The 27,417-nt window shown below is 44.9% G+C and overlaps 1 protein-coding gene across 1 annotated transcript; it reads left to right on the top strand.

Moving 5' to 3' along the window:
* Positions 1–669: 669 nt before the first annotated feature.
* On the top strand, positions 670–25,426 carry LOC147888625 (E3 ubiquitin-protein ligase UPL1-like). The gene is made up of 15 exons (XM_087392192.1): positions 670–776; positions 1,318–1,413; positions 1,505–1,711; positions 12,539–20,677; positions 20,788–21,129; positions 21,252–21,462; positions 21,546–21,841; positions 21,979–22,331; positions 22,459–23,602; positions 23,694–23,840; positions 23,936–24,016; positions 24,160–24,385; positions 24,482–24,621; positions 24,746–24,852; positions 24,951–25,426. Exons 1-15 carry the CDS (start codon positions 744–746, stop codon positions 25,051–25,053), a joined length of 11,625 nt encoding a protein of 3,874 aa, XP_087248318.1. The 5' UTR covers positions 670–743; the 3' UTR covers positions 25,054–25,426.
* Positions 25,427–27,417: the final 1,991 nt, after the last annotated feature.

The raw sequence follows: 27,417 nt of genomic DNA, 5'->3' as shown, positions 1-27,417 counted from the left end.
GGAAGCAGGACGTGGTAGTAGTCGCTTAGTTTGAAAACAAATCGCTTCTTTGTAACAAGATTTGTTGAGGAACGAAGGAAGCAATACGGGGAGCCGTTCAGTGTGTGGCATTCCCGATTGTGAGAGAGCGGGCAGCACCAAGGTGAGGCGGGGGCATGAATAAGTATAAGGGAAGAAGAAAGAAAGATAGAATGCCAAGTCGGTGAGAGGAGGGAGCCCTTATTTTTGTTGAGGTCATCGATGTATGCTCCAACCAAGCAACCTCAAAGAAACAAGGCAAAAAAAGAAGAAAAAGCCTAATAATAATTTCCCCCCTTCTTCTTCTTCTACTACTATTACTTACTACTCTTCTTCCTCAAACACTTAAAACACAAATCCATCTTCTTCTTCATATACTCTTCTTCTTCTTTCTCTGTCCAACACTCAAGCCCTTCTCCATCTCCAGCCATAGCTTCCATCTCCATCGCCATAGCTTCCCTCTCCCCCCCCGCCCCCCCCCCCCTGTTCCCCCTTAGCCTCCCTCAAGAACCCCCCTTAGCGCCCTTCGCTTTCCTCCTCATCCTTTACTCTGCCCCCCCCCCCCCCTCCCCCCCCCGGCTTCTTGCTTTCCCCCACCATCCCCCTTTCTCCCCTCCCCCCCCCCCCCCCAACCCGCCTCCGGTGCATGAGAATCTGTTACAATAGGTGCAGTAAGCGGCCGTTATGCGAGCTTCATCCACGACCTAGGAGAACCGGATTCGGCCATGAAGTCTCGGAAGAAACGGGGCGCCGATATGGTAGGCTCTGCATATACCTCTGCCACTAGGGTCTTTTGGAAAGATTGGGAAATTTGATCGACTGTGCCACTTCATTCGCTGCGGAGGGTGCCTTTTGAAGCTCTCAATCTGTGATATTCAGCCTCGGTTTTGCAGCAACTAAATGTATCTTTAGATCGTGACAGTTGCTTTTGTTAGCGTTTTATTTCAATAAACGTGCTCGGTTGTTAGAAGAAATAGATCTTTTCAACATGAACTTCGAAAATTTCAAAATCAAATTGAATCGGGGAGCTAGGGTGCTTAGGGTACGGTCGAGTGAGTCTAAAACCATGTGGCTTGAGCTCTTTTGCGGATATAATCAATTCAGAAAAGCTTTCAACAGCAGGTCTTTATTCAGCACAGTTATAGCTGACCCTTGTTTTTGGAGCCTATTGCTTGGCTACGATGCCAGCTTATGAGTGGAGTGCTGAGCAGTGATGGTTCTAGCGTTACATGGATTGATATATTTTTGCTACGTGTTCTATTTTTTGTTGGCTCTGAATTATACGTGTGCTCTTTGCAGCCTCCTAAGGTCAAAAACTTCATTCTTAGTGTTACAAGTGTCCCTTTGGAGAACATACAAGATCCTCTTTCGCAGTTCTCTTGGGATTATGAGAAGGTAACATCTGGTGCATGCAAGATGTAAGTTGAAATTTTTAAGCGCAGGCAGCGTGCTTGAATAATCGTTATGAGTCTGACGTTTCCTGCAGGGAGATTTCCATCACTGGGTCGACCTGTTCTATCACTTCGATTCGTTTTTTGAAAAGTTCGTGAAACCGAGGAAAGATTTGCAGCTGGATGGCAACTTTTTGGAATCCGTTGATGAGCTTTCAAAAGATGCAATTCTGCAGATTCTTAGGGTCTCACGAATTATATTGGAAAATTGTGCAAACAAATATCTTTTTCGCTCGCATGAGGTAAGAAGTTGCATTTTGTACTCTTAAAAGCAGAATGGTGTTTTCTTGAGCAGCTATATTTTCTTCCTCTGAGTCTTAGAAGCCCTAGGGTCTCACGAATTATATTGGAAAATTGTGCAAACAAATATATTTTTCGCTCGCATGAGGTAAGAAGTTGCATGTTGTACCTTAAAAGCAGAATGGTGTTTTCTTGAGCAGCTATATTTTCTTCCTCTGAGTCTTAGAAGCCCAAGATGGAAAAACTCTTTGTGACACCTGCCCCCCTTCTCTCTCTCTCTCTCTCTCCTTCTCTCTCTCTCTCTCTCCCCCCCCCCTTCCCCCGCTTTTCCTAATATCAGAAACAGACAGCATACTTGGGAGCCTTTGCAATCTGTGAGAGACCCCGTTGGCCTTTCGAAAGTCATTGACTGTAGGCAAACACTCAGTGAGGGAAAAAAGATGCATCACATGTCCTGTTCTGTTTGATTGTCTACTACAGGGTATTGTAGGGCAGTAGGGGACTTTGCATCTTGAGACCGTGTTTGATATTGTACTTATCAACATGGTGTTGACCGCTACAGAAGTGCTAGTTTTCCTCCTAAAATGGATGCCATGTCTTTGTTTTGGTCAACATTTTTTGTTTTTAACGAATTCTCAATTTCAAAATGGGTGGTTATCCTAGGATGCCTTTTTCAATGGGCTCTCTGACTTACAATATGGTTGGAAAAACGGGGTAATGGGTTTTCCAGCAATGTCAAATACATGCTTGGTTGTAAGCAACTTTGAGAAGCAGACCAACCAGTATGTCTCCTGTCTTGACATTCAAAGACATCAAAATTCTTTTTGGAAAAAAAAAAGATATCAAAAGTATCCTGCATATTCTCTAAACGATATTTGGTTTTGCTGTGTACATATGCATTTATCTCACTTCTTTATGGTAGCCAGCCTAGCGCCATGTTTTCCTTTTCTCTCTTCTCATGAGACCACATACCTCCTTTCAGACCCTTTATCTTCATGATTGACATTTTTGTTGTTTGCGCTCAGAGAACCCTCCTCCAATAAGATTCGTGTTCCCCAGTGCCTTGTTTGCGCCCACAGAACCCTCCTCCAATAAGATTTGTGTTTCCTAGCACCGAAGAAACAACAACTAGCAACCGCTTCTCACCCTGGATTTCTGCATGTCTGTCTGCGTGCCAAGCTAGTGCTTTCGAATCTGGGGTGGCGGTTTCTTATGGGGACAATTTGCAGTTGCCATCGGCGTCTCAGACTCGGCATTTTCTGCATGGGATTGTGCTCCATCGCAAGAAACGATGATCATCATTCACCAAGGCGATTGCACCTATAAACGATTGGATTTTCACAAAATCATCGAAGTTCAGGACAGCCATATAATCAATGCACGCCCCCTGTCCGCATTTTCCGCAGGGATTGTGCTCCATGGCAAGAAACGACGATCGTTCACCACGCCGATTGTAGCCATGATTTTATTCACATTTGGTTCTAAGTGATGTTATAACCTTGAAGCCAATCGTCTGAATCATCCGTCCCATTGTTTTTATATAGCAGGTTACAGAAGTACGTGCAAACAAGGATTTTGTCTGCCTTTGATGTTTGTCTACTTTTGCTATTTGTTGTGGTATGCTTTTTGAGATGTCCTCTGTCTATGTTTTTTTCTGCTTTCTGCATACGGGTTTTTTGTTTTGTGCTTGTATTGTTTAGAAATTGTATCTCTACTCCCTTTCTTGTATTTATTACAACGGAAAATGTACACACACACACACACACACACACACACACGTATAAACCTAACAGGAGAATTATGAAGCAATATCTAAAGGTCAACGGACTGTGTCAATGCCAACCATCTATTTGATTAGATGGCAAGTTGGGCTGCATGCATGTGTGCTCGATAGTTACATGGTCAGTATAGACCATAAATATGCTCTTCTTCCATATATTTTAGAAAAACAAAAAGTCTAAATTTGTGCGATTGGGTATATTCTAGTCTTACAAAGGTATATATAGAAAAAATGATGTGCCTTTTTTAAAAGCATGCAAAATATGGATAATCAAGAAATCTACTGTGCTACAGGCGAAATGTTTGGACACATTTGTTGGCAACTATGCTCACATCTGAGTACATGGTCAGCAAGAATCAGCCATATGGCTGCATCAGAAGCCACAAGGGCTGGAAGAGAACACAAGGTGTGGAAGAGGGCAGATCTGATACAAGGACATTAGCAGCCTTTTGGGCTGGCAGGGCCCAGCACAATGGGGCAATGCTGGAGGCAGACCTGACCAGAAGGTGAGGCAGGTGGTCAGACATGCTAGCCCCACTGTGGATAACCACAGACCTGATGGCCAGATGTGAAGGGGGTTCCATTTGAGTACTTATTATTGTCCACATTAGTGGAGCTTTATATACATGATTGTTTTGCTGCCTACACGCTGATTAGATCTCTCTAGATCTGTGAGTGTTTATGGTTGCATTGCCTCTGTACACGTCTTCTATTGATACAAGCCTGGGTAATTCTGGTATTCATTTCCAATGCATGGGTAAGGCATTGAGAAGCTTGCCACATCTGAGGCTTTTCAATCATACAATTCCTCTAAAGACTCTATCTAGTCTCTGTATGACTTAGAAACCTATCAGTGAGTCTTAGGGGCCATGCCCACGCACAAGCCTCAGTAGCCATTTCATGCTGTCCTTACTGTTGACAATGAAATTGAGTAAAGACATAGTGAGCTTGGAATTAGGCAATTGTAGCAACTGGAGATGTAACCAATTGTGAACGTCGACTAAGTTTGCCAAAGGCTTTGTAATGAGCTTCTCAGATCTACTCATAGGGGTCATCAACAAAGCTGACCAAATATTGAAGAATGGTGAGTCGCATGTAGCTGTACCTAACCTCTTACATTTGATGGTGTCATGCCTGTGTAGTCATGTAGTGTTTTCACAGTTAAGTTGAGGTTCGGCTCCTAGGCATTTTCTTTTGTGTAAGTTGAGTGAGAGTGGCTCTCAGTTGTTTCATCTTAAGACAAATCACCGAAGCCTTTCAGCTTGAGCTGCCTGATGATTTCGATATAAGGCAGGGGTAGAAATCAATCAAATAGATAAAGATAAGGAATATGAAATTATTCATGTTATTTTTTGGGTTGATTTTTAAATTTCCATGTTGAATCCTACTCCTAAGGATAAAAAATTGTGACTTCTATCTATGGCATTCTGTTACAAACATGAAGCTTATGTTACTCTCTCACTAATTGTGCTCATACTGATTACTAGGTGTGGAAGCGTGAAATACTAATTGAGAGAGACACCATGGGCATGTATAATACTCATCAGATTATATACAAAACTGCTACACAGCAATATGCTAACTTCTATCTTTATTGTGCTTGATCACCAATTTGCCACTGAGTACAATTGCTGGCTTTTCTCAACAAAGGGGCTGAATACATCTGCTTGATCCTCATAGGAGAGTTGCTCGATACTGCTCACTGTAGAGGCTAGGGTTTGCTGCTCATGACTGAATTTGGCTATGGCTGATGGCTGAGAACTATTCCCCCATAAGCACTGGATATTGAGAGGCTGGTGGCTGTAGGTGCTCCTGGGGAAAGGCTGATTGCTACTGGCTGAGTTGCTGCACTGGCCTGGCTGACGTGAGGCTGTTCTGCCACTGTTCTGCTGTTGTGGCGGCTCTTTTGCCCCACTTTTGGCTGTGTGTAGTTTGCCCTGGTTGCTGCTGAACACCTCTGTGAATCACGTAGCAGCTGACCTTCTGCTGAGATCTATAGAACCCCTGGCTGAGCCCTTTGAGGTGTCCTTGTGATCAACCCAAGATATTGGGAGAAAAGAAACCTGAAGATCAGCAAGCCAACAGCAATCATGTGCAAACAATGAAGATCGACATCAGCAGTTTATAAAGAAGACCCAGCAAGGATGTCAAGACGATGTGTTACCTCCATCTCATCTTTGGCACATTGAAGTTAACCTTGCCAGGGCGTCTTTACAATAAATTGTTCTCCTCTTCCATTAAACTACCGCAAAACGGGGACACGAGTCCTATGGGATCATGTTATTAAGTGATGCTGCAACCCCCTTCAAATGAAATGATACTGCCTTCATGTAGGGCACCTACTAATGGTAGAGCCTTTGACACCCAGATTCTCTGAATTACTTGTGTAAAAAATCCTAGTGATTTGATATCGTTAGCGAGCAAAAGAGCAGAAAGAGATTGTAAGGATAGGAGAGAAAAATAGCTGTATTGAATTGGGATGTCTGAAGGCACATCTCTTGAAGAGCTACATAAACAATGTGCGTACAAAAGGATATTTGCATGAAGGGAGGAGACCTTAATTAGAGATCGTACAATGTATCGCAAGTTGTGGTCTATTGGTATGAGCGATGAGGCTGATACTTGGAATACATCGTGCACTCTTGTGAAGGACCCCTCTCTTCATACACATCCTTTTGTTTGTGTTGCTCTTCACTGTCAGTATCGAAAGCTAGCAACCAAGAAGTGCCGAGTAGAAGGGACTGGGAGCATTCCATTCATCATGGATTCAATGAGAAAAGGGTACCGTGTGAATTAATCAAACTGAGTCATGGACTGATCTGAGTTTTCAGCAAACACATCTCTACTCACAATGATCCTGTGTGCTAGACGATTGTAACCTTTACTCCATTGCTATAACCTACAATAATGCACTTGACAGCTTTATCATCTACGTTGCCTCTCATCTATTGAGGCACATGTGCGTAGGCTAGGCATCCAAACATCCTAAAGTAGTCCACTTTGGTTTCCTATCATACTTCCCTTAAAAGATGTGATGGTCTTCAAAGTTTTTGTGAGAACTCGTGTGGCAACCTCTTTCCTAGAGTCAATGGTCATGTATCTTGCCATCTCCATCAGACACGTATTCTTTCTCTCAGCAGCACATTTTGCTGAAAGGCTTAGTGCCTCTTTCCATATAGTAGTGTCTTAAAAGCATCATACATTTTTTTGTATGGAGGGTTTGCACCCTGCAACTTGTTTCATTTTCAACCCTTGCAACAAAATGCCTCAAATTTTGCTTTTGAAGGATAGACCAAGTAATCATCAATGAAGGTTACCAGTCACCACACACATCATTGAATTCCACATCATTTTTGGTAGGATTTAAGATCTAGATGAACTTGCGTTAAACTTTGATTGGGAGGTGCACCAAATGTATTAAAAGAAGTGATGGGCCGACAGTCAGCCATGTGGAAAGTTTCGAGGAGCTCGTGAACATAGCGTTGCTGAGAGACAAAATACCCCCTCTTAGTCTGCCAAATCTCAAGACCCAATAAAAAATGGAGAAGGCCCATATCCGTCATCTCAAATTCAGTTTGAAGAGCAACTTTAATGGCAAGGATATGATTGGTATGACTTCCAGTAAGAATTAGATCATCCACATAAAGAATGATGAAGGTATGAAGCTGTCCTTCATGAAAGAGATAAAGATTGGGATCAGCCAGAGAGCGATGAAGTCCTTGGCGGCAGAAGAAGGTATCAATACGCTGATTCCAGGCCCTAGGAGCTTGCTTGAGACCGTAGAGGGCCTTGCGAAGGTGACAGACCATGGAAGGAGAACGAGAATTAATGAAGCCGGGTGGCTGATCCACATATACCTCTTCATGAAGATCACCATTCAAAAATGCAGATTTGACGTCCATTTGAAAGATGGGCCACTGATGGTGGGCTGCAAGAGCAAGGATCGTTCAGTTGGTGCTCATCCGGGCGGTAGGTGCAAAGGTCTCCCCATAGTCGATGCCGGGTCGTTGGGCATAGCCTTTAGCCACCAGCCGAGCTTTATACTTGTCGACAGAACCATCGGAGGCGTATTTTGTTTTGAATATCCACCGGACACCGATTACGGAACGGTGTGAGGGACGAGGAACAAGGTCCCAGGTGTGGTTCCGAAGAAGAGCATGAATTTCCGCTTCCATAGCCTGTTTCCAATGAGGCTGGGCCAGAGCGTGAGGAACGGTAGTGGGCTCGCGAGTGGCGAGGATGCGAGACATAAGGGCGTAATTGACATGGAGGGGATCAGAAGAGGACGGTGGGGGGTGGCGATGAGAGCGACGAGGCCCATCATCAAGGTGTGGTTCGGAGTAGGGATCCTCAAGACCGGAGGAGCGGAGAGTATCAATGAGCCATCGCGGAACATGTATTGAGCGGGGTTCCAAAGGAGGAGCAGACGAGGGTGGAGCCGGAGAAGGAGGCGGAGGAGAGAGAATAGGAGGTGATGTAACGGGGGACGAGGCAGGTGGAGGGAGAGAGGGCTCCGGGGCATCGGACGGATCTCCAAGAACAGGAGGAGAGTCGGAGGATGGCGGAAGGACCTGCTCGTCGAAAAGGACATCCCTGCTCACGGAGATAATGCGGCGGCGAGGATCATATAGGCGATATCCAGTGGAGACGGAGTTGTAGCCTACGAACAAGAGCTTGTGGGACTTAGGATCAAGCTTTCCACGATCAGATTTAGGAATATGAACATAAGCATCATAGCCAAATACCCGAAAATGGAAAACATCGGGCTTAGATCCATAGTAAGCCTGATAAGGGGTCATGCCTGGGACTGCTGATGTCGGAGAGCGGTTAAGAGTATGGATTGCGGTCATCATGGCCTCGGCCCAGAGAGACTGAGGGAGTTGACTGTGAGTTAGCATGGTCCGAGCCATTTCAACGCCGGTACGATGTTTACGTTCAACCACGCCATTATCAGAAGGGGTACCTGTGTTGGCAAATTCCCGTTTGACACCCTGACTACTCAAGAACCGATCAAACTCGAGAGAGGTGAACTCACCACCCTTATCAGCACGAAGAATTTTGAGCGAGTGGTTGGATTCTTTTTCCACCATGGCTAGCCAGGTCTGGAAACGACTGAAAGCCAGATCCTTGTGGGAAAGAAAATAGATCCAAGAATAGCGACTGAAGTCATCAACAAGGAGCATGTAGTACGAGGCTCCCCCCAGTGACATAATTTGCATAGGGCCACATAGGTCGAGGTGAACAAGACCAAGCGGAACGGTGGCACGGCGAGAGGCATGATGGGCGAACGGCTCGCGATGTTGTTTGCCCAATATACAAGAGGGACAGAGACCTTGGCGAGTGCCGACGTTAGGGAGGCCGAGGACAAGCTGATCACGGAAAGCACGATGGAGAGCATCAATGTGTAGATGACCAAACCGATAATGCCAAAGGTCGCCAAGAGAGGTTCCTGTAAGGGAGGGAAGGGCGACAAGCTTGTAGATACCATTAGTAGAATGGTCGGTCCAAACCGGCTGTCCGGTAGCACGATCGCGGATGGTAACAGAGGCCACTTCAAACTCAACCTTCATATTGTTTTGACAAATTTGATGAACCGAAAGGAGATGAAAGCGGAGAGACGGAACATAAAGAACACGAGAAGAGTGTTTACCCCCTTTGCCATCAGGAATAATATCAAGAGAGCCCTCTGAATGAACAGGAATAGAGTGCTCATCGCCGATGCAGACACGACCAGAATGAGGGGTGAGATCCTGGAGCAGCGAGGAGGAGGGGGTCATATGCCGAGAGGCCCCACGATCAACAATCCATTCACGAGCATCGGAACTATGGAGAGCCAATGACTCTATTGCAGGAAGGGGTACCGAATTCAAGAGCTCAAGGTGAACAAATGCAGGAGTGGGGGTAAGGGAGGCATCAGTCGCAGCGGCCAGGGGTGCGTCAGCTCGTTTGTGTTTGCGGTAGGGACAATTGCGCCAATAATGGCCAGGAGTGCCACAGTGATTGCAATTACCTTTGGGAGCAGGACGGTCACTGGAGGGATCTGGAGAAGATGAGTTAGTGGCAGAGGACGGGGCATTCTTGGATCGAGATTTGGGACAGTGGGCCACAAGAGCCTTAGAAGAACCATCAGAGGTTTTAATGAACTGTTCCTCCTGATCCATCATCATGGGGACAAGTTCCTCCCAAGTGATGGTGCTGAGGCGGCCAGAGGTAATAAGAGAATAATAGAATGCTGCATATCGACTGTCAGTAATAACATGAGATAAGAGAGTAATAGCCATATCTTCGGAGGAGATAGCCTTGCCTGCATGGAGGATGTCCTGATGCATGCTCTGCATTTTATTGATGTGGTCCCGTATGGAAGGGGAAGTAGCCGGATCGAGGCGACGAAGCTGAACTTCCAAGGAGATACGTTTCATGGGAGTGACGCGAAGATACATGCCATCAAGAAATTCCCAAATAGCACGTGCAGAAGTAAGGTGCTTGATATGATTGAGAACCCCTGGTTGACAATTGAGAAAGATGAACGAGCGTACACGAGCATTCAATTTGTCCCAGATAAGAGAAGCATGTGGCTCCTCCTCAGGTGACGGACGAGGGATCCCGGGATCAACAAACTCAGCAAGATCATAAGATTCCAATACAGACACCATCTGAATTTTCCAAAGAGAATAGTTGGTCCCATCTAACTGCCGAGCATCTGGAAATGTAGGAAGAGTGGGAATACGTATAGGCTTGTCAGACTCTTGAAAGAAACTGGACATAGGGGGAACGCGAAGATCCGGAGTAGAATCCTTTGTTTCATCAGCGATAACTGAAACCAGGGAGTGGACAGCAACCAAGGGCTGAAGAGAACGGGGCTGGTGAACAGATCAAAGTCTAGAACAGGGCTGCCGGCAGGCAGCAAAAAAAAATATATAGGGGGGAAGAAGAGAGCTCTGTAGTCAGTGGGAAAGAGAGTTGCTGACGAGGACAAGCTTCTTCAACTTCATCAATACAGGAGTTCCAAGATCAGAGAGTATTCTGGTGCTCTGATACCATATTAAAAATGGCAGCGGAAGATGCAAACAAACTGAAGCTATAGAACCACACAGAGAATACTAGAGATAACAAAATGTGCCACAACTGATCTGCTGTAACTCAGCCCCTAAACCAGGGCAGCAACTGAAATACAAGGTATCTTGAACAAGATAAGAAATAGGAGCTGCAGGAGGGGCTGAACTGAAGCAGAGGAAAGGGGGCACAAGGAGGCTGCAGAAGGGGCTGAACTGAAGCAGAAGAAAGGGGCACAAGGAGGCTGCAGCCTGAGAGCACGGAGGCTGGAGAAGCGTGAAGCGAAGAGCCAGGGGCCTGGGAGCGAAGAGGCTAGAGGAGCCTGAACCAAGGAGGCAGGAGCCTAGAAAAGAGGAGGCTGAAGGAGCCTGGGCGAAGAGGCAGGAACCTTGGAACGAAGGGAACTGTAGAAGCCGGGAGCGAGGAGGCAGGAGCCCCGAAGAGGAGGGATCTGCTGAGGGAGCGTGGGCAGCCAACAGAACAGCTGAGGGGAGGCTCCGGTGGGGATGGCCAGGAGCAGGCTGTAGACAAGAGCCTGAAGAGCTGCTGGAAGAAGTGATAGGGATGAGAAAGGGAGGGAGTCCCTTTTATAGGGAAGGCCAGGGGGGGGTCGGCCAGATGGCCTAGACCGACCAGCCTGGTCGGTCAGCCTACTGGGCCGACCAGCTGGTCGGCCAGAGCCTGGTCGGCCAGGGGCTGGTCGGCCAGCCTACCCCCTCTGGCCCCCTTGCTGCGTGGGAGCTGGTCGGCCAGCCAACCCTGGAGATGCCAGTCTCAACAAAATGATGCTCGATACTTGTGAAACTTGAAGAGTATAGGGTCCCCACTCATTTAAAGGTCTTTAAAAAGTTTCAATTTCGTGTGACCTTTAACTGATCCATCCTTGGGGAAAGCATTCCAATGCATTTTGCCCAAAATATATCCCTCACATACATGTCAGGGAGTTGATTCTAGAAAAAGCATATTCAATACCATGTTTTGTCTCTGCAATAGCTTTAAACTTGCAAAGTTTACATGCCTAAATCTAGCATGCCATAACTCTTTCTCTTTTATGATGGTCGCCAAATCTGTCCAGCTGGTGCAACCCCTAGTACAAAGTGCCAGTAGTGACCGACTGATAATCCTTTTGACTGTCCCTGACTACAGCATAACCTCTTTTCCTAAAAGAGAAAATTGAAAGAAGAAGATTCTTAATCCCTGGCACATAAGTTGCATCTAGAAGACACTAATCAGCTTCATCAACTGAGCATATCTTCCCAACTCCTGTGATGGGATAAGAAGAATTTTCACCTTCTTGCAAACCGGAGTAGGTTACAAATCTGCAAATAATTCCCCCTAAGTTCAACCACACCTATTGATGTGTCTTCTTGGGTATACTTGTGTGCAGATATTGAGTGTTGTGATTCTGGGGACATTGTTACGGGGTTTAGGGCTATGACTCATGGAATTAAGATTGCTCTGTTTATTTTGTTTTAGAGGATGAGTTCGGGCATGCCCATGTATTCATGTAGACATGTTTGAAGGTGTCGTCCTTTCAATAAATTTTTCTCTTAGAGTTCTGTCCTCATGTCGAGTGTTGCGGCTTTTGGGAACTGTCTTGTTGAAAGATATTCTCTTTCGCAAGTGTCTAAGTCACAAATTTGTAACATCCCCTCCCACCCCAAAAAAATCTTGATGGAAATGATGAACAGGTGTAGATTAGATCACTATAGATTCTCAAATAGTGACGTACAAGTTTAAGGTACCATTTCAATTCAATGTGTGTCACCGGAATCGTCCAGGTCTCTCCCTGTGATAAAAGTCGATGTTGAGTGTTGTCTTGGCAAGGTCTAGGTTGGCATCCTCATCTTTTGGACATAATCTTCTTCTGAGGCAAGAACGATGCCTGGCACAGTGTTTAGTAAGCTTCTCTGTTCGTCTTGGTTGTTTGCATGATGTTTCTTGTCTTCTCTGCTCTAATCTGACAATATTTCCACTTGTATGCTTTGTTTTGCAGCACATAATGCTTCTTCTAGCCTCAACAGATCCCGAAGTTGTCATAGCTGCATTGCAAACGTTAGCGGCACTTGTCAGGAAGCCTGTTCAGTCTAATAGACCTGTTCGATGGCATGGTGACCCTACTGTGAATGGCCAATTATTCTCTTTGTCTCAAGGATGGGGAGGTAAAGAAGAAGGTCTTGGGCTGTTATCATGTGCTGTCGAAGGTGGTTGTGATGCTGCTGCAGGTCAGCTAGGTTCAACTCTTCACTTCGAGTTCTATGCAGATGGTGCTTCCGGGGACCCTGACTCTTGGGAAGGATCTGGATCCCAAGGGTTGCAAGTCATCCACATCCCAGATGTTCATTTGCGGCCAGAAAGTGACCTTCATCTTTTGAAGCAGTTGTTGGATCAGTACCGTGTACCTTTGAGATTGAGATTTTCTTTGCTTACAAGATTACGGTTTGCGAGAGCATTCCATTCACTTTCCATGCGTAGGCAGTACATTTGCATTCGTCTTTTGGCTTTCACAGCCCTTCTGCAGTCTAATCCAGATCATGAAGATTTGACAGCCTTTTTTGTCAATGAGCCAGAGTTTGTCAATGAATTAGTGGCACTATTGCAGTCAGAGAATTCTGTCCCAGAAGATATCAGAATTTTAGCGGTACTTGCCTTGGCTGCACAGGCACAGGATCGGCCTCGGCAATCAAACGTATTGATTGTTGTTAGTGCAGGTGGACACAGGGGCATCTTGCCAAGCCTTGTGCAGAAGGCTGTCGTGTCTTTGACAACGGGAACAGGAACTTGCTCTGTTGCTTTTGCTGATGCTCTTTTGTCTCTAGTTACGGTTCTGGTGTCGTCATCCTCAGGTTGTGCGGCACTACGAGAGACAGGTCTGATCCCAACATTACTTCCGCTTCTTAAAGATACCAATCCACAACATGTTGACCTTGTTACATCAGCTGTCCATATTCTTGAGGCGTTCATGGATTACAGTAACCCAGCGGGTACTTTATTTAGAGATTTGGGAGGACTAGATGACACAATCATGAGATTGCAGTATGAGGTCTCACATGTTGAGCAAGCTGCAAGAGATGAACAAGAAGATATGCATGCCTTAGACAAAGGCAAGGCTCCTATGCTTGATAACAGTGACCTGCAGATTATGGAAAGTGGATTGCATCATGAGGCATTGATTCCATATCGGCAGCGACTCTTGCTAAAGGCACTGCTTCGTGCTATTGCTCTTGGAACCTATGCATCTGGCAACACGACACGATTACATGGATCTGAGGAGAGTGCTCTTCCTGCATGCTTGTGTTCTATTTTCAAGCATGCGAAGGAATTTGGAGGGGGAGTGTTTTCTCTAGCTGCCTCTCTGATGAGCGACTTGATAAACAAAGACCCTACTTGTTTTCCAGTCCTTCATGCTGCTGGTTTGCCTGCTGCTTTTTTGGAATCAATAACTGCTGGTGTGCTGCCTTCTTCAGATGCTGTTGGTTGCATCCCGCATGCACTAGATGCGCTTTGTCTTAACCACATTGGCTTGCAGGCAGTGAAGGACTGTAGTGCCTTGAAGTGCTTTGTGAAAATCTTTACGTCAAAATGTTACTTGAAGGCTTTGTCTGGAGACACACCTGCATCAATTGCCTCTGGTCTGGATGAACTAATGCGTCATGCACCTTCGTTACGAGGGCCTGGAATTGATGCTTGCATTGAGATACTAAAGACAATTGCAGTTATTGGAGGCGCAGCTGAGGAATTCAGAGCGCCTGGATCAGATGCAGAAAATCCTGATGTTCCAAGTCCTATGGATACAGATCTTGAAGAACAGACATCGGTTTCTTGTTCGAAGGAGGATGAACTCAAATTGGTGCAGGGGTCTGATTCAGGGACAGATAACTCACAGGCAAATGTGGAAACGTTTCTTCCTGAGTGCATAAACAATACCGTGCAGTTGTTGGAGACCATACTTCAAAATGCAGACACTTGTAGGGTGTTCATCGAGAAGAAAGGTATCGAAGAATTGTTACGCCTGTTTACACTTCCCCATCTCCCAGTTACTTTTGGAGGATCTTCAACCGCATACAACATGTCTCTGACTTTTAGAGCATTCTCCTCGCAACATGCTACTACCCTCACAAAGGCAGTTTGCAATGCTCTGAGAGAGCATCTGAAGATAACTCTTGGTTCTCTGGATTCTTTAAATGGTATGAGACTGTCAGATTTGGATGGTGAACCTCGTATGAAAATTGCTCGCCATCTTTCTGCAGCTGAGTGTTTCCTCTCATTAATTGCTTTCCTTGTGCGAAGTTTGGCTCCTATGATGGTGGAATTGAATAGTTGTGGCAGTGAGATTTTCAGCAGTATTGGCAGTGTTCACAGATGGGTGCTGTGGCAAATTTCCATTCTTGATGATAGCAAAGTTGAACCAAAGCGAGAAGAAGAATCTACAAGTAGAGCTCCTGGAGGTACAGGAATGAATGGGGGAGCCAGGGATAATGAGGATGAAACTGAAGCATTGCCTGTTCTTCGCTATGTGAATCCTGCTTCCACTCGGAGTCGTTGGGGATTTGAGTCTGATTTGATTCCTTTGTTACCTACAGAACAAGGTGATCGGCGTTCTCGAAGGGAGCATGTGACCACTGAACTTCTAAACCATGTGGCACGGCTAGGGCGCTTAGCACGCCATGCTGCTGTGCGTACTGTCCGTGGTGACATGGAGAACAGTGGGAGTCCAATGGAAGTTCCTTCGCCTCAAGAACCATCAAAACGGAAGTCTGCAGACACTTTGAATTATGAGATGATGACAAGGCTGGTCACTACAGCTCGAGGACTATATGTGGCACTGGGGAAGGCCATGGCAGTTCCTTCCCGTCGTCGTGATGATGCCGTCACAGTGAGTCCAGTAGCCAAGGCTGTTGCCTCCTCTTTAGCCACCCTCTTTCTTAACAATCTAACTTACGATGGATGTGTGAGCTCTTCATCTTCAGAGGCATCAGTGTCAGTGAAGTGCAGATATTTGGGGAAAGTGGTAGAGGATATTACAGCTTTAGTCATGGATAGTCGAAAACGATCCTGCAATACAGTAATGGTCAATAGTTTATATGCTCATGGGACAATCAAGCAGTTGTTGACAACATTTGAGGCAACAAGTCAGCTGCTTTGGAGTTCTTTGCAGAACACTGGCTGTCCAATGGAAACTGAGAGTGGCAAGGTGGAGTCTGAGAAGGCTGAGCTGAAAGCAGGTGGCCAGGCATGGATTTTTGACACCTTGCGGAACTATGCAAGGCTAATGGAATATCTGGTGACCTCTTCCTCACTACTGGTACCTTCTGCCATGGCACAGCTTTTGGTCCAGCCTGTCAGTGGTGGGACCGTCTCAATTCCCAAGGATCCGGAAAGCTTTGTCCTGACTCTCCAAGCGCAGGTTCAAGAAGTGGTTCTTCCCTTATGGAATCATCCTATGTTTCCGCAATGTAGCACAAGTCTTATTGAATCGTTCTGCTCCATACTTATGCATGTTTATTCAGGTGTGACAGATCTGAAAATGCAGAGAGCGTCTGATACAGGGACTGTGGGGAACCGACTGAATGGATCTCCTCCCGATGAGTCAACAATTACAATGATTGTTGAGATGGGATTTTCAAGATCCAGGGCCGAGGAAGCACTAAGAAGAGTTGGACACAACAGCGTTGAAATGGCCATGGAATGGTTGTTTGGTCACCCCGAGGAGACATCTCAAGAAGACGATGAACTTGCTAGGGCATTAGCTTTGTCATTAGGAAATGGGAGTGATACACGGAAAGATGATGCAAGTGCTAAAGGAAAGGATGTTGTCATTGAGGAAGCTGGACCACAGCCTCCTCCAGTAGAGGGCATGCTATCCACTTGCATGAACTTGCTGAACACGTCTGATACTGTTGCATACCCTTTAGCAGATTTATTGGTCACTATGTGCACTCGCAGTAAAGGCCAAGATCGGGCAAGAGTCATTTCATATCTCATCCAGCAGCTCAAGCTGTGCAAAGTGGAAGAGTCAGACAGTGATACGAGTCCCTTGGCAACTATTTCGCATGTACTGGCTTTGGTTGTGTCAGAGGACAGTGCCTCCAGAGAAGTAGCTGCTGAGAATGGCATCGTAAGTACAGGATTGGACATTCTCAGCTCTTTCAGTCCAAGTGCAGATATAGGGGACAAGCAAGCTGCACCCAAATGGGTCACGGCACTCCTACTTGTTCTTGACTATATGCTGCAATATAAACCTAAGGTTGATTCTGATACACCGAATATACAGGTTGCAGTAAGCTCCGACGATATGACAGCTGATGCCTCAGGATCAACTTTTGCAGATAAAAAAGCTGACGTTGATAGCCCACAGAGGAAATCATGGGAGGCTATCTTGGGAAATCCCACTGGTTACATAACAGAGCACGAGCAGCAGAGGACCATGTCTGTTGCCTGCAGATTCCTTCTGATGAAGCTGCCTGCAACAACCATGCAAGCAGTACTTCAACTCTGTGCAAGGCTCACAAAAGTCCACCCTATTGCCATGCAGTTCCTCGATGCAGGTGGTTTATCAGTGTTGCTTGGTTTACCAAGAAGCTGCCTTTTTCCTGGGTTTGACAGTGTGGCTGCAGCAATTATTCGCCATCTTCTTGAGGACCCTCAAACTCTCCAGCAGGCCATGGAGTCTGAGATTCGACATTCATTGACAGCAATGCTTAGCCGACATAATGGCCGTATCTCTCCTCGGATGTTTCTAACCACAATGGCTCGGGTAGTGGCTAGAGATCCGGCTATCTTCATGCAGGCTGCTGCTATAGTTTGCCAAATTGAGGAATCAGGAGGGAGACCATATGTGATTTTGACAAAGGAGAAAGAAAAAGAAAAGGAAAAAGAGAAAGAGAAGGAGAAAGTCAGTGAAAAAGAGAGAGAAAAAGCAAAAGGTGCTCCTATTTCTCATGACGAAACAAACTCTGCACTTGTGTCAGCTGGTATTCCAAGGATGATGGAAGCAGGAGCAAAGCCCTCAAAAGGTCATAAGAAAATTCCTCAAAGCTTTTCACATGTAGTTGAGCAGTTACTTGATGTCATTCTTCATTTTTTGCCTTCAGGGAAGGAAAGCGATGGCCAGTCTAAGGTTAGCAGCCCTGGTTCAGCCACAGCAATGGAGGTTGATGAAGTTGCAACAAAAGACAAAGGAAAAGCAAAGGTGGATGAACCTGAAAAATCAGAAAAACCCTCTATGTCAGAGAGCTCTGCTGCCCTTGCAAAAGTTACTTTCATTTTGAAGTTGACAACAGAGATAATTCTAATGTACTCTGCAGCTGTGAGTGTTGTTTTAAGGAGAGATACTGAGAGTAGTCAAGGGAGGGGACCTTCTCATCATGGTGGTGCTGAGGTTCTAGGACATGGAGGCCTGTTGTATCATGTTCTTCATAGACTTGTGCCTAACTCAGTTGGTAGTGCAGCAGAGAAGTCAACAGAGGATGAATTACGAGAGAAGCTCTCAAGTAAGGCAGGCCACTTTCTTGTGGCAGTTTGCATGCGTTCAGCAGAAGGGAGAAAACGAGTCTTTTCTGAGATTGCAAAGGCAGTCATTACAGCATCAAGCGGTGCTGAGATAAGCCCTCAAGAGGGCTCAAAGGCACCAGATAGAAAAATGCGTGCCTTTGTAGATCTTTTGAATACAATACTTTCATCACATACATCTTCTGGCGGTAGTCAAGCACCTGGAGTATCGACAGAAATGGCAAAGGCAATGCTTGAAGCTGGGATGGTGCAGGCTCTGACATCAATGCTCCAAGTGATTGATTTGGATCACCCTGATGCCCGAAAGCTTGTGGATGGTATTGTGAAAGCACTGGAAGCTTTGACTAGGGCTGCTAGTACTGGAGATCACATATATGGTGCTGACAGTAACAATGCAAAAAAGAATGCAGAGAACATAGATAGAGATGCTGATCAGAGAGGGCTTGTTCCAAATGGGGAATCATCTGATGGTGGCCGTCGTGAAGAAAGGATTGCCCATAGAGTAGAGGAAGCAGCAGTGCGAGTAGACCTTCAAACAGCCATAAGGGCAATGCAGGCATTAGTGGGCAATGATACTGGCAGGGATGGGCAGAGAGATCATGACATGGGCATGGAGAGAGATACCAATGATGATGTCCACTTAGAAGTTGAAGATGAAGAGTTCATGCGTGATGTTGCTGAAGCTGCAGAGGACCTTGCTGAAGATGTGGCTGCAGCTGCTATGACTTTTAGGATGGACCATGGAGCTGATGATGACTTGGGAGAAGATGATGATGATGACGATGACGAGGAAGACATGGATGGTGATGCAGGTGAAGAAGATGACGAGGATGAGGATGAAGAGGATGAAGAAGAAGATGAAGATGACCTAGAGGATGATGAGGTTGCTCTTTCTCCTCCTGACACAGATGTGGAAGACCATGAAGATCATGACCTTGAAGAAGAATATGATGAGGACATGGCTGAGGAGGATGATGATGAAGAGGATGAATGGCGAGAAAATCGCATAATTGAAGTGCGTTGGAGGGATGGAACAACTGGTTTTAACCACGTTCAAGTACTAGGGCATGCGGATGGTGGAATTCCAGATTTTTCAATGGACCCATTCCAGGGTATGAACATCGATGATTTGTTCAGTGCACTTCGTCGTACTGGAGGAATTGATCGGCGCCGAGGCTCTGCTTATAGACCATTTGAGAGAACTGGAAGTGAAAATACCCGGACTCCTCGACACCCTCTCTTGACTCGGTCAAATACGCCTGCAGGAACAGCTTCAAGTGGACTTTCTGGAAGCTCCTTGTGGACCTCTGCAGGGAATGTAAGTAGAGAAACAGAGGCCATACTAGGAGGTGGTATGGATGTCACACGTCTTTATATGTATGATGGTTCAATGTTATCAGACCATGTAGGTGATGGTTTATTTGGTGATCGAGGTGTGGGAGGTCAAGTAGGGGCTTTTTTGGACTTCCCCATGGATCCAATGTCTCGAATGGGAAGAAGGGTTGGCAGAGCTGATAGCCGCTTCAGCACCTGGACTGACGACAGTCAACTTCAAGGAGGAGCACACGATGTTGCTCTTGCGCAGGCTATTGAAGAACAATTCATGTCACAGTTTTCCAGTGTTGCTTCAGCTGAGGAACAACCTTCTGTTCAACCTGCTGATATTGGCAATGCACCAACTAATGTTGATGGAGGTGGAAGGGTCTCTGAACCAGTAGATAATGCAGAAGGGACCTTTACAGAACCTGGTGCAGAAGTGCCTCAGGGGAACACTATTGATGGCCAAGTTGAACTGCCTCAACCTGCCCAGCTGAACGAAGGCACCCCTACCCGTGTTTTAGGTGCTAGTGACAGTCGTGCTTACCATGTGAACAACGAATCCCGGAATGAGCAAACATGCAATTCGGATCTTGATGTTCACATGCATGATGAAAGAAGTGGGCCCACAGTAAGGGATGTGGAGGCTGCAAGTCAAGATAGTAGTGGTAGTGGAGCTACTGTGGGTGAGAGTTTACGGAGCTTGGAGGTGGAGATTGGTAGTGCAGATGGTCACGATGAAAGTGAAAGGCATGCTGGTTCAGACAGGCTGAACTTAGGAGAGATGCGTCCTCCTGCTAGGGAACCGAGAAATTTAGCTGCTGAGGGAAGGACAAGACAAGGCGACACTGATGAAGATATGGAGGGACCTGTAATGGGTGTTCCACTTGGGGAAAGTAGTACTGGACTCTCAGTCCTTTTGCCCACTGTGCAGGACTCGAGGAATAGAGAGACTGATGCAGCTGCAGAGAGGGATGAGGGAGAGGAGGCCTTGCAAAGAGAGAATGGAGATGCAACAATTAATTCAATAGATCCTGCTTTCTTGGAGGCTCTCCCAGAAGATTTGAGAGCTGAAGTTTTGGCATCTCAACAGACACAGAGAACAAGCTCAGAGAATCAACAACCTTCCACAATGGAAGACATTGATCCAGAATTTCTTGCAGCACTTCCTCCAGAAATTCAAGCAGAGGTACTTGCACAGCAGCAAGCCCAAAGATTGTTGCAAGCCCAGCAGGTAGAAGGTCAGCCTGTAGACATGGACAGTGCATCAATCATCGCAACCTTCCCTGCTGAACTTCGAGAGGAGGTATGCAAGCTACTTGTTTTTTCCTTCATTGTATTTTAGGGAGGGTGCGCTTTTTCCTTGATTAGGAACATGCTATTAGCTAACTAAGGGATATCATTTTCTGCCTCCAGGTCCTCCTTACTTCTTCAGAAGCAGTACTTGCTGCTCTACCTCCAGCTCTGCTGGCTGAGGCTCGATTGCTACGGGAGAGAGCTATGAATCAATTTCAAGCTCGTAATATTTTTGCTGGACCACACAGACTTGGAAGCAGACGAAACAGCATTGATATAGGGGGCAGAGGGGTTCCTGCAGCTATAGATCGAGGTGTTGGAGCTGGTTCCGGATTTGGTTCTGGAAGAAGACCAACATCAGTTATTCCAAGTGGTGGGAGCAAAGGGAAGGAAGGGGATGGGAAGTCTCTTGTTGATACAGCTGCTCTAAAAGCAATGTTGCGTCTCCTTCGACTTGCTCAGGTCTTAGTTCTTGGTGGCATTTTACATTGATAAAAATTATCAGAAGTTTCAATGTTTCTATTCCTTCTGTACGCGTATTCACCATGGTCTAAAGCTGTTTCCATTGCTTCTTATCCTTTCAGCCTTTGGGGAAAGGGCTTCTCCAGCGACTGCTGTATAATTTGTGCGCCCATAATCCTACATGCTCCACTTTGGTACAACTTCTGCTGGACATGCTTAGGCCGGATGCTGAGGGACATATCAATGACGGCCCATCTGCAGATGGGGCACCCTCACATCGGTTATATGGATGCCAATGGAATGTTGTCTATGCACGCCCTCAGCTTTCAAATGGTAGGCCTAAACTGCTATCTTTTTTGAGATCTGTATTATAAGTTTTGCAATGGCCAAGGTAGATAACGTCCCTGCCTTTACAGGAGTTCCACCACTTGTCTCCCGGCGCGTTCTAGAAATTTTGACTTACTTGGCCAAACATCATTCCCTGGTTGCGAACTTGCTGCTCTATTTTGAACCAGTGACTTCTCTAGAGGCAGATTCAGAATCCCGAAAAGCTTTGGAACAAGTGAGGGATAAGGGTAAAGGGAAGGTCGATGGGGAGATATTACCAGAAGTATCTTCAGATGAGAAGTCTAAAGGACACGTCCCTCTTGTTCTTCTTCTGAAATTGCTGAACCAACCCCTTTATTCCAGAAGCAGTGCCCATTTAGAGCAGGTATATGGATGCATTCATGGTTGAAAAAGTTATCATGATGTTCTGGATCTAGTTTCTAAAATGTCAAGACACTTACAAACCTATTATTCTATATGCTTTGCATGATTTTTCTATGGCGATGTTTGTTTGTCTATCAGGTTTTGGGCTTGATCGAAGTTGTTACAAGCAAGGCTGGAGAGATGGTAGAGTCACGGAGCCTGCCAAACACAGCTGCAGGAGTCACCCCGTCTGTAAGGACTAGTCTTGAGGGTGGCCAAGATACTACTGGAGAAGGTGCAGCAGCTTCAATGAATGGGGAAGCTGGTGATGCACAAATTGATTCTGGCAGTGTAGGTTTGCAAACAGCTAGACCAAGTGAGAGCTCCCCAAATTGTGAATGTTTAGAAGCTTCTACTTCTGGCACAGAAGAAAGAATAGATCCATCTGCTATTCTTCTGAGTTTACCAAATGAGGAGCTTCGACAATTGTGTCTTCTTCTTGCACGTGAAGGGTGAGTGAGGGTGCTTTCACTTTTCCATTGTTAGCTTCGTGAGGGTGCTTTCACTTTTCCATTGTTAGCTTCGTTGTAATGCTGAACTCATATTTAGGTTTTTGTACTGTTACTGGTGGTGTTGCAGCCTCTCAGACTTGGCTTATTCCCGAGTATCCGAGGTGCTGAATAAGCTAGCTAATTTAGTACCTCCTCATCGGCGTTTATTCATCACAGAACTTGCTGATGCTGCAAAAAACCTCAGTGGGTCTGCTGTTATTGAACTTCAGAGCCTTGGTGATGCAGAGACTGTTGTACTCAGCACAGCTTCTATGGTTGGAGCAGCTAGTTTGAGAGTATTGTTGGCTCTCAGTGCTTTGACGGCATCAGGTGGCACGAAAGAGAAGGGTCAAGATAGTAGTGTGGACAAAGATCAAGAAGAAAGTTTGTCTGTAGTGAGGGACTTGAATATGGCCATAGAGCCTTTATGGCATGCTCTCAGTGTATGTGCAGGCAAGATTGAGAATAGATTGGTGACACCCTCCTCCTCGTCTTCCTTATCAAGTAGCTCTTCTATGATTGCTGGTGTGGCTGGAGGTGTTGCAGCTACACCGCCTCTTTCTCCTGGAACACAAAGGGTGTTACCATTTATTGAAGCCTTTTTTGTTTTGTGCGACAAGCTGAGATCAGTTCCAACTTCTTCAGGGAATCAGGAGCTCAGCGACGCAACAGCTTGTGAGATCAAGGAGGCAGCTAGTTCTGCTTCTCTTTCATCATCCTTATCCATGCAGCAAAGGAGACCGGATGAGAAGGGTGTGACATTCATCCGATTTGCTGACAAGCACAGACGTTTGCTCAATGCTTTTGTACGACAAAATCCTGGGTTGCTAGAGAAGTCTCTTTCTCTTCTCTTGAAAGCTCCAAGGTTGATTGACTTTGATAATAAGCGGGCATATTTCAAATCGCGGATTAGACAGCAACATGAGCAACAGCATTATGCGCCTCTTCGTATATCAGTGCGGCGAGCATATGTTTTAGAAGACTCGTATAATCAACTAAGGATGCGAACTCCTGATGAACTTAAGGGACGCTTGACGGTGCAGTTTCAAGGTGAAGAGGGGATCGATGCAGGTGGGCTAACAAGAGAATGGTATCAACTTCTTTCAAGGGTGATCTTTGACAAGGGTGCACTTCTCTTCACCACAGTCGGGAATGAGTCATCCTTTCAGCCTAATCCCAATTCAGTTTATCAGACGGAGCATCTTTCCTATTTTAAATTCGTGGGTCGTGTGGTATGATTCATGCTCCCTTGCTACTTCCGTACTGTGTTTTGACGACATTGTGTTTGAACTTGTTATGATACTGACTGCCATTTGATTGCAGGTTGCAAAAGCACTTTTTGATGGTCAGCTCCTTGATGTATACTTCACTCGGTCGTTTTATAAGCATATGTTAGGAGTGAAGGTGACTTACCATGATATTGAGGCTGTAGATCCAGGCTTCTACAAGAACTTGAAGTGGGTTCTTGAGGTACAAAGTTTTCTATATTATATGGAAAGAAATATCCTTCGTGTATAAGGTTGTGTTTTTATCTGCCTCCTTATTGGTCTCTTTGTGTCTGACAGAATATTATAACTGATATACTCCATCTGACCTTCAGCATTGATGCTGATGAAGAGAATTACATACTCTATGAGAGGAACGAGGTATACTGAGTACTGTTTTAAAACTTTGATGAAGATTTTGCTGTGCGCTTAAGAGTTTGATTTTCATGAAGCTGATCGACAGCTTACAGAAACATGGTATTTATTGATTGGCATCTTCTTCATCATTGATTGTGTTTGGGCAGGTTATGGATCATGAGCTTATCCCAGGTGGCAGAAATATCAGAGTGACTGAAGAAAATAAGCACGAGTATGTGGATCTTGTTGCAGAACACAGACTGACAACTGCCATAAGGCCTCAGATTAATGCTTTCTTAGAGGGATTCAATGAACTCGTATCTAGAGATCTCATATCGATTTTCAACGATAAGGAGCTAGAGCTCCTAATCAGTGGCCTTCCAGAAATAGACTGTAAGTAACTTCAAACATGGTTAAAGGTGTTTGAGATACTTTTCTGTGGTATTGCGTTTAACCCTTAACTAGTTAACACTGTATGATGCATTGCAGTGGAAGATTTAAAAGCAAATACAGAATATACTGGCTACACTGCTGCATCTCCTGTTGTCCAATGGTTCTGGGAGGTTGTACGTGGTTTTAACAAGGAAGATATGGCACGCCTGCTTCAATTTATCACTGGTACATCAAAGGTAACGCATTTGGAGTAGTTTGGTATTCCCTTGTTGATTTCATCATATAGTTGGGATGAGATCCTACAAAACTGTCCATGCACATCCAAGTCTCAACCCGAAATGCTGACGAGGAGTCTTACAGGTTCCACTTGAAGGCTTTCGAGCACTACAAGGCATTTCTGGTCCACAGAGATTCCAGATCCACAAGGCTTATGGAGCTCCTGAGCGACTTCCATCAGCTCATACATGGTAGGACTACTGTGATTTTCTGGTCTTCCCATTCGGCTATGTTGTTATACAATATCTTATTGTGATCATACTTTTCTTTTGTATGGTTTTGGTGGCAGTTTCAATCAGCTTGATCTTCCTGAATACTCCTCGAAGGAGCAACTTCAGGAGAGGCTCCTTTTGGCAATCCATGAAGCAAGTGAAGGTTTTGGTTTTGGTTAAGGAGTGACTTGATCTGGCCAAGATTGCTGTGCTATAGCTATGCTTTAAATTGTAATAATTTAAAGCAAGCATGACTGTTTCGGTGCAGGATCCAGCAGTCATCCCTTGGTTTTAGAAATTTGTCAAATAATTTTGTCATCCATGTAAAAGCTTTAATTTTATCACCACAATGGATAAGAAAATCGGATGGAAGGATGAGTGTAGTAAAGAGGAATCGGAAGCAGCTCATGAAAGCTGAGATTCGGTCTCGTTGTATATTCATATTACACGTCTTGAAGCAGAATAATTCTTGCAAACAAGGTGCAACCCTCATTCATTATGTATTTCTCTATAGAAGTTGAAATCTCAAAGTTTTCGGAGTATTCATTCTGAACAGGGATGCAGCCTCAATAGTCTTAAACCATGTTCCTTGCATATTATTTTAAAAGGGAAAACACGTGAATTTGAGGACATTGATGGAGGATGGACACAGTTTCAATAAATTTTGAAAAGTTAAACCAAACATGTAGGACAATGATATGAAATGTTTTGCTTATCATTGTCTACCTCTTGAAGGCAGAGACAGTCAGTTTGGTAATAGAAAGCGTGCACTCATGCTGTGAGCTCGTAACACATCATGCTGGAGTAAACTTATTTATGTGAGAGACTGTTTTAAAAAGATGTCTATCAGACATGTGCACTATGTATATTACTATCTTTTTAGTCCAAAAGATGGAGTTAACAACACTAAAACACTCTGCTCATCCTTTTGAGTTGTTTTGGTTTTGTTATTTTTTTCCGAGGTCATGATGGTGGTATTGTAGTAGATGATCCCTTTTTGTGTTACGAGTTTTGGTTTTGAGGTTTGGTATTTTCTTTCGAGCAAGGGTTGTTTTAAAAAACATTTGGTCCTTTTTATTTCAATGAATAGGTATTAAGCCCAATCATCGTATTGAATACATAAACTGCACCATGTGGGTGTATATACAGACCTGTTACATGTTACGCATTTTGAATTCTTCTTTTATTTTGGTATTAGAATTAGTGGGTATCTGGCGACATGATGTGACGTAACTTCAAATCCTGTTTTTACGAGTTCTTTGGGTATTAAATTGATTGTTACTCCAAGGAATAAACTGATGATGAAATTTGTTTCGCTGACTTAGATTTTAGGTATCCGTGTTTGGTGAACATAACATGAAGAACATTTAACATAATGTGAAGAACATGTGTGAAGTTATTGTCCAAGTTGAAAGAACATGTGTGAAGTTTTTGTCCAAGTTGTGGCCTGCTTATATTGCAATAAATTCTTTCTATATTTAAAGTGGTCTTTTGTCCTATCAGCTAAGTTGAGATATAGCTTTGTCAGCACTGTAGCCAGCCTTTCATTTTTGAAGAGTACTTTTAACTGCTCACCCTTCTAATTCCAGCCGCCCAGCACGAGGTTATCCAGTTCCATTACTCGAGGCAGTCACGAGGAGTCGTTTGCTATGAAATGCTCGTTTGGGAGGGACCAAAATTAACACATTTGCAACTTTTGAAGTGGCACAGAAATAAATTCATATCTTCCAAAATTGTCACTTGTGTCTAAACTTACATAGGAAACCCCTCCAATGTATCCATGGTATTTTCAAAGCTATTTATGTTTGGCTCTAAATGAAAACCTTGCTAATTCCAGCTGCCTAGCAGGTGGTTATCCAGTTCCATTCACTAGTAGTCTTCATGTGTGAGCCTCTTTGATGGATTTTTGGCCATCCACTTCTCGCCAATGTTTATCAAAATATGCTTGGTCAACCATGTAAACACCCAAAGTACAACATTTATAGGCATCAAAGAAAAACCACAACATTTCTTTGATAATACAACCAAGGGTAAAGATGCTTGATTATGGGTTGTATCTGTCTTTCGTTGCAAAAACCTCTAAGGCTAGCACAAGCTAGTGTTTTTGAGCATGGTTTTGCTCGCGATGCAAAATTTGTCATTGCCAATCTTTGGAACTATTGTTGTGTAGTTGCTTCATGTTTCGAAAAGCCTTTTTGTGCTTCTTTGAAATATCTCGTGCCATTCTCCAATCAATGATTCCAACACGACATGCACCATTTGGAGCAATTTTGATAGGGTACAAGTTTGTGTAGAACCATTGGTCTTGAGGCAATCGTGCTAATTCATCTAGGAGAGCATGGATAAGATGGTGGGCATTGGAACCCCAAAAAGTTAAATTCTTTGCACCACATATCCTAATCCAGTAATTGTATCCTCTAGTTTTCCTTTTGCATGCACTCTTTTCTCTGCTCCCCCCCTTAAGTGCAATGCATGCAGGACCCTTCATTATACGGTAGTTGGAGCGATAGGATCTCACCATTGAATTATAGTGTGATGGTCAAA

The sequence above is a fragment of the Dipteris shenzhenensis genome, chromosome 21, assembly GCF_047967505.1.
Source record: "Dipteris shenzhenensis isolate YYH24624 ecotype China chromosome 21, Dip_SZ_1.0, whole genome shotgun sequence".
In the NCBI taxonomy this organism is placed as follows: domain Eukaryota; kingdom Viridiplantae; phylum Streptophyta; class Polypodiopsida; order Gleicheniales; family Dipteridaceae; genus Dipteris; species Dipteris shenzhenensis.
This window is presented reverse-complemented; position numbering and strand designations above follow the sequence as displayed.

What these genes read in the sequence shown, in the direction of transcription:
- LOC147888625 (XM_087392192.1), top strand. Translation starts at nt 744, where the DNA reads ATGAAGTCTCGGAAGAAACGGGGCGCCGATATG. An exon ending in AGAAACGGGGCGCCGATATG is followed by an intron (nt 777 to 1,317) that starts GTAGGCTCTGCA and finishes TGCTCTTTGCAG; the next exon opens with CCTCCTAAGGTCAAAAACTT. An exon ending in GTCTCCTTCGACTTGCTCAG is followed by an intron (nt 21,130 to 21,251) that starts GTCTTAGTTCTT and finishes TTATCCTTTCAG; the next exon opens with CCTTTGGGGAAAGGGCTTCT.